At 50.6% G+C, this 7,197-nt stretch overlaps 1 protein-coding gene across 1 annotated transcript in view; it reads right to left on the bottom strand.

The window, feature by feature from the left end:
• Positions 1 to 2,599: 2,599 nt before the first annotated feature.
• NT5DC3 (5'-nucleotidase domain containing 3) overlaps positions 2,600 to 7,197 on the bottom strand; it is a 41,751-nt gene continuing 37,153 nt past the window's right edge. The window contains exon 13 of the mRNA XM_040491056.1: positions 2,600 to 5,025. Coding sequence (XP_040346990.1) covers positions 4,773 to 5,025 — 253 coding nt within the window. The 3' untranslated portion in view covers positions 2,600 to 4,772. The remainder of the gene's footprint in view (positions 5,026 to 7,197) is intronic.

Here is a 7,197-nt window from a genome sequence, read left to right as displayed (position 1 = left end):
AAAAAAAAAAAAAAAAAAAGGAAAACCAGCACAGGCACCTGTGTGGCTCAGTCGGTTAAGCGTCCAACTTCAGCTCAGGTCATGATCTCATGGTCCGTGAGTTCAAGCCCTGCGTCAGGCTCTGTGCTGACAGCTCGGAGCCTGGAGCCTGCTTTGGATTCTGTGCCTCCCTCTCTCTCTGCCCCTCCCCAACTCCCGCTCTGTATCTCAAAAGTAAACATTAAAATAATTTTTTTTTAAAAAGGAAGACTGGCAGGCTACCCATGGGAGGAGTGACTGAGGCGCAGTTCCCGGCACATCTAGAGGTCAAGGAAAATACAGTGGTTAAATACGTGCACACATGGACACACACACACAGAGAAACAATTTTTAAAAATAAGCTCTTCAAAGTATTTATAAATTTATCCAAAACCCAGTAGTGATGTGACTTCATAGCAGTCACTCCTAATTTTGTATTATTCGGTAACATCTGCCCACAAAACATTGCTTCCAAGTTTGAGCCTTCCTGGTAATTTGCAGACAACCACGTGGATGACTGCCTTCTCCTTGCTCTTAAGAGGGAACAGAGACTCCAGGGGGGTTCTCTGCTGCCTGCCTAAGTCTGAAGCTCATGCCAATTTTCTGTCTGTGCCTTACGTACATTCTTCAAGCTCTGAAAACGAGCGAGTGGGCTTTGCTGGGGTGCTGGGACAAAAGGAGCGAGAAATGACCCACACGTCTTCCTGTCCTCAACAGGGTGTTCTTTTTAGGGCACGTTAAATTTGATATGGCTTTGCCACTAAAGCACACAAAAACATACGACTTAGTGAACTGGATGACATAATTCAAATTTTTATTTGGCACTAAGTTCAATATCCTGTAACAGAAAAATCAACATTTAGAATAAATAGCAAATTCACATTCAGAATAAATAGTAAGTCTACCTAGCTCGCATCTGTTGTGCCCGATACCCTACAGGCACAACCTGTCATTCTGCTAAATACCTAGAACACGGTTTCCCCAGCCCGGGTCCAAGCGTGCAGTACAAAGTACAGAAGTGCTGTAGCGGGGTGGGTCCCCGGGGAAGCAGACGCCCAGATGGAGTTCACGTGCAGGAAGAGTGGGGGGGGGGGGGAGTGTTCTTGGGATGGACACCCGGAAACGGAGAAGGAACGAGAAGGGAAGGAAGCGGGGCTGGAAGGGCAGGAGCCGGCTGCTCCAGGAAGGAGGCAGGACTTGGTCCGAGGCAGGGCTTTTTCTGGAGGGCAGCCCTCGACGTGGGCCACCAGCTGAGGATGGTAAGCGGCTCACCCGGCGGCCGGAGGGGGGAGTCCTGCGGTTGGGAAGGGTGTTCTGGGCAGCCACGCCCATCGCGTCCGCGAGCACCACCACAGGTCAGCGCAACGAAGGACAGTCGGCGAGCGCCGGGCCCGTCCAGTTCCACCCCGCAACGGTCACGCTGCGTGCCGCAAACGCTGGCCACAGGCGTGCACGTGCCCGGGGAGCCGCTTAGGGGACCGCGGCGCGCTCGCCTCCAGAGCGTCTCTCCAGCGGCCGCACGCAGCTCTGACCTCGTTCCCCTGCGTGCTCTTAGCGAGGTGAGCTTGCCCGAGCCACCGCCACAAGCCACTCGCGCGGGGGCGGGGCGGCAAACTCCGGCTGGGGAGCCAAGTCTAGCCTGCAGCAGTTTTTGTACATCAGGTGGTGATGGCACACGGCGTGCCCGTCCCTACAGCAGTGGCCACAGAAAATCGCCGGCAAAGCCCCCAGTGCTTCCTATCTGGCTCTTTACCGGCAAGGCTCGCTGAATCCTGCATCAGAGAAACTTCACTCCCTTTCTTTAATACGCCAGGGTGTTAAAGGTTAGCTAAACTTGGAGCCAGGCTCCCAAATGTTAATGCAAAAAAAAAAAAAAAAAAGAAAAAAGAAAAGAGAAAAAAAAATTGGTACGAAAGGAAATTAGTATTAAGAGGGCAAAACACAGACTCCCCAGTAGTTGAACAGAGCAATCAAGGAACCCTGCCTCCGGCCAAGTTTAGTCTTAGAGCATTCTGGAAAAGAGCCCCCGAGTGGGTCGTTGGCAGCAAATGAGCCTTCAGCAGAGGGAATCAAGTCCAATATTTAGCACACTCTACTGCTTAAAAGGCCTTTGGGAGGAAGAGAGAGGAAAAGCCGTTTAGTTCACCCAAAGCTCAATTAGCGAGGAGGGAAGATTACTTCTCATTTCTCTTCTGCGATAATTAAGAGGGCCAATACATTCACACAACTAGTAATTTGGTCTAAGATGGGACTGAATCAGTAACAGGTGGTTTATGTTACATCGCATTAACGGTGATGGCAGGAAGTGGAGCTGAAGGAAAAGAGAAAGAAGAAAAAAGAGGCTATACGAGGAGGAAAGGGGGAGCCCTGAGCCAAACTCCTAAGATACCTGAAAAGCCGAGTTTCATCCATAAACGGCTGCAACGCCAGCCGTGCAGGCCCCCGCCAGGGCAGTCTGCCGTGGGTACCACGAGCCGACCCGGGCTCTGCAGCGGGCACGCACCGCCCCCGTACCACCAGCCTAACCAAAGCTATTTTTCAACGTGCAGACCAATTTAATTGTGTTTATTTTCCAAACTGATTTTTTTTTAATGGTAGAAAGGAGACTCGCTTCGCTTGTACCAATATGCTTTCATCAGTGTGCACAACAGAGAACTGGGGAGAACGTGACGCCCAGCGCAGCGGGCCAAGTCCCAGCAGAGTCCCGAGAGGGAAAGGTTACAATCCACCCTGACTGAGCACACACGAGAATGCCCGTGTCTGTCCTTGCCGTGGAAACGGCTGTCCTGACCCAGGCTGCTGGCCCTGGCGTGGGCGCCATCCACCAAGTGTGGGACCTGCTGAGACAGATGCCAGGCTTCTGCTACACACGCCAGATCTCAATCCCACCATGTCTGAGGGCCCAGAGACTGAAATCTTAATTGGTAATATATTGTAAAATTCACTATTCACCCCGAGAAAATGTTCTCCCCTAAGGCGTGCGTCACCTAAACTAGCTATCCGTAAAAGACAGTTTTAAAAATATCTCTACTTCATTCTCGAGGAAACAAAACACAATGCAATGGGCACCTAACATCCCTTGACTACCTGATTAGATCAAAAGTAAGAAAAGACTTTTTTGCTTCCTCGCTCAGCTTCTCCAAGCAGAAACTCTAAGGTCAACAGCACCAGCTCGTCCACTGAAGACCCTAACACCAAGCAGTTCTGGGCATCCACCTGTGCCCATTAAATGCCCGTCTCCAATACCCTCTGATGCTCAAAACACATAGGAGCTAACACACAGCAGACAAAATGCCTACCCCATTCCCAACAAAAGAATGCAATACTGTGTTTATAACAAAAATTTACAAGTAACAAAGGGGGCCAAATCGGGTCGACTGGGTCTAAAGGGCATTGCAAAGGGCATCTCAAAGGATGTCAGGGAACTCATTTAACTTCTGATGAAGCTAGCATTTCATCAACCCCTGGTTCTGATACATTTGCCACACTAAAACCGCGGACACGGTGAGCGCTCTCCGCAAGCCCCCCTTCCGTGGACCTGCCATGCCGCAGGGTAAAGCACGAGAGTCGCGCGTGTTGCCTTAGAAAGCAACGAGACACTCGGCGAGGGCGAGCGGGGCTGCGCCTCGGCCGCCTCCGGGCTGCCGGGCCCTTACCCTCTCCCACCCTCAGCACAGCCGCCTAAAGAAAGCCACCCACGCTCCCAAAATAGCCACACAAACATGGCAGGGAGGGACCGCGAGGGCTACGCGGTGACAGGGCCGCCTCCTCCCCACCTGCTGGTTAACGCGTGTGTTTTGACAAGATTCCGACAACCCAGCAGGGGTCCCGGCGGGGCATTTCATCACAAGGACATTTCTTCGCCTGTGTCGCTTTCTGCCCGCCGACGACGGGCGCAGCAAACCAACGCTGGGGTGGCGTTTTCAGGGGTGACGAACTCCCGCGAGGCCCATCACAAATCCCCCGGGCGCTTGCTGCCGGACCGCACGCCGTCGGCTCCGCAGGCCGGGGAGTAAACCGGAAGCTCCGCTCCCCCTCTTCCCCTGCCCCGGGGAAGCAGTGAACCGCCCACGCCACGTGGCACCGCGCGGCTTCCCCGGCAGGGGGCGGGCACAGCGAGCGGACACGGAGGCCAAGCGAGGGGAGGCCAAGAGAGGGTCGGGGGACCCGCGCTTCCTCTTGTTCTTTCACAGAAGACGTCCCAGGGAGGCCGAGTCTCCCTTGGAGCGAGGGGCCAGGAGGCCGAAGCCCCAGCGCCGCGCGGGCCGGGGGAGTCGGCCGCGGCTTGGGGACCATCTACGCCCTGTGCCGCCGTGCGAGGCTACTGTGGAGCCTGCGGCGAGCGGCTGGCGGTCCCCTCCGGGTCCCGGAGCGTTGCCTGTGAACGTTCGGCCCCTCGCCCACGAAGAGGCAACGGTTTCGGCACTTCCGCCGCTGGAACGGAGACCGGCATCGAGAGGTCTCACGGGGCCCGGAAAAAGGACGCCCGGGCCGGGACCTTGGTAAACACGACGGCCAGTCAGTTTCAACACCCGGCCTGCCCTGAAGCCAACCGGTACGGGAAACGCAGAGGCCGGGCTGCCGGCGTCTGTCCCGACAACTCGGGGAGGAGTCTCCCAAAGGTACCAAATAAATATCAAAAGGTGTATCTGTGTCTCCGCCGAAAGCGACACTCATTTGCACACGAGTCGACCGCACACGTCCAGCCGGCCGACGGGGGTCGGCTTCCGGCCTCTTCCGCGGGCGGGCCCCGCTTACTCGGCCTGGGCCTCCTGCAGGAGCGGGGGTCTGAGGGCGGGGGCCCGGTCCGACCAGGCGGGCAGCTCGTGCTGCAGCGGAGTCCGCCGGGGGTAGAACGTGTGGCTGACGTCGTAGTTCAGGAGGCAACTCAGAGACGCCATGTAGATGTCAGCAAAGCGGGACAGGCGCCTCAGGAAGTAGGTGGGATTCTGGTCTGTGCGGAACAAGCTTCCGAACTGGGTGTTGAAGAAATTTTTGGTCATTTCTCTGAAGAAGCAAGAAAAGAGCAAAGCCAGACAGAACAATTCAGAAGAGTCTCTTTTTAGGTTACTGAAATCAAAATCCCCCTTTCGAGTTCTACCAGACATTTCAAGCAGAGATAATACCTATCCTTCTCCAGCTATTCTAAAAAACAGAAAGGGAAGGAAAACTTCCAGACTCATTCTATGAAGCCAGCATTACTTTGATTCCCAAACCAGACAGAGACCCAGCAAAAAAACAGAACTATAGGTCAATATCCTTGATGAATATGGATGCAAATATTCTCAACAAGATACTAGCAAATCGAATGCAAGAGCATATAAAAAGAATTACTCACCATGATCAAGTGGGATTCATTCCTGGGATGCAGGGCTGGTTCAACATTCGCAAATCAATCAACGTGATACATCACATTAATAAAAGATAAGGTAAGAACCATATGATCCTGTCAATCGATGCAGAAAAGGCCTTTGACAAAACTCAGCAACCTTTCTTAATAAAAACCCTCGAGAAAGTCGGAATAGAAGGAACATACTTAAAGATCATAAAACCATTTATGAAAAGCCCACAGCTAACATCATCCTCAATGGGGAAAAACTGAGAGCTTTCTCCCTGAGATCAGGAACACGACAGGGATGTCCACTCTCACCGCTGTTGTTTCACATAGTGTTGGAAGTTCTAGCATCAGCAATCAACAAAAGGAACTCAAAGGCATCAAAATTGGCAAAGATGAAGTTAAGCTTTCACTTTTTGCAGATGACATGATATTATACATGGAAAATCCAACAGACTCCACCAAAAGTCTGCTAGAACTGATACATGAATTTAGCAAAGTTGCAGGATACAAAATCAATGTCCAGAAATCAGTTGCATTCTTATACACTAATAATGAAGCAACAGAAAGACAAACTGATCCCATTCACAATTGCACCAAGAAGCATACAATACCTAGGGATAAGTCTAACCAAAGATGTACAAGATCTGTATGCTGAAAATTATAGAAAGCTTATGAAGGAAATTGAAGATGATATAAAGAAATGGAAAAACTTTTCGTGCTCATGGATTGGAAGAATAAATATTGTCAAAATGTCAATACTACCCAAAGCTATCTACACATTCAATGCAATCCCAATCAAAATTGCACCAGCATTCTTCTCAAAACTAGATCTAACAAACAATCCTAAAATTCACATGGAACCACAAAAGGCCCCAAACAGCCAAAGTAATTTTGAAGAAGACCAAAGCAGGAGGCATCACGATCCCAGACTTTAGCCTCTACTACAAAGCTGTAATCATCAAGACAGCATGGTATTGGCACAAAAACAGACACATAGACCAATGGAATAGAATAGAAACCCCAGAACTAGACCCGCAAACGTATGGCCAACTCATCTTTGACAAAGCAGGAAAGAACATCCAATGGAAAAAAGACAGTCTCTTTAACAAATGGTGCTGGGAGAACTGGACAGCAACATGCAGAAGGTTGAAACTAGACCACTTTCTCACACTATTCACAAAAATAAACTCAAAATGGATAAAGGACCTGAATGTGAGACAGGAAACCATCAAAACCCTAGAGGAGAAAGCAGGAAAAGACCTCTCTGACCTCAGCCGTAGCAATGTCTTATTTGACACATCCCCAAAGGCAAGGGAATTAAAAGCAAAAATGAACTACTGGGACCTTATGAAGATAAAAAGCTTCTGCCCAGCAAAGGAAACAACCAACAAAACTAAAAGGCAACCAACGGAATGGGAAAAGATATTTGCAAATGACATATAGGACAAAGGGCTAGTATCCAAAATCTATAAAGAGCTCACCAAACTCCACACCCGAAAAACAACCCAGTGAAGAAATGGGCAGAAAACATGAATAGACACTTCTCTAAAGAAGACATCCGGATGGCCAACAGGCACATGAAAAGATGCTCAACGCCGCTCCTCATCAGGGAAATGCAAATCAAAACCACACTCAGATATCACCTCACGCCAGTCAGAGTGGCCAAAATGAACAAATCAGGAGACTATAGATGCTGGAGAGGATGTGGAGAAACGGGAACCCTCTTGCACTGTTGGTGGGAATGCAAATTGGTGCAGCCGCTCTGGAAAGCAGTGTGAAGGTTCCTCAGAAAATTAAAAATAGACCTACCCTATGACCCAGCAATAGCACTGCTAGGAATT

Source organism: Herpailurus yagouaroundi, unplaced genomic scaffold (genome assembly GCF_014898765.1).
Source record: "Herpailurus yagouaroundi ecotype Mexico unplaced genomic scaffold, PumYag 182, whole genome shotgun sequence".
NCBI classification, from domain to species: Eukaryota; Metazoa; Chordata; class Mammalia; order Carnivora; family Felidae; genus Herpailurus; species Herpailurus yagouaroundi.
The sequence above is the reverse complement of the archived record's forward strand: the minus strand, read 5'-3'. Positions and strand labels throughout refer to the sequence as shown.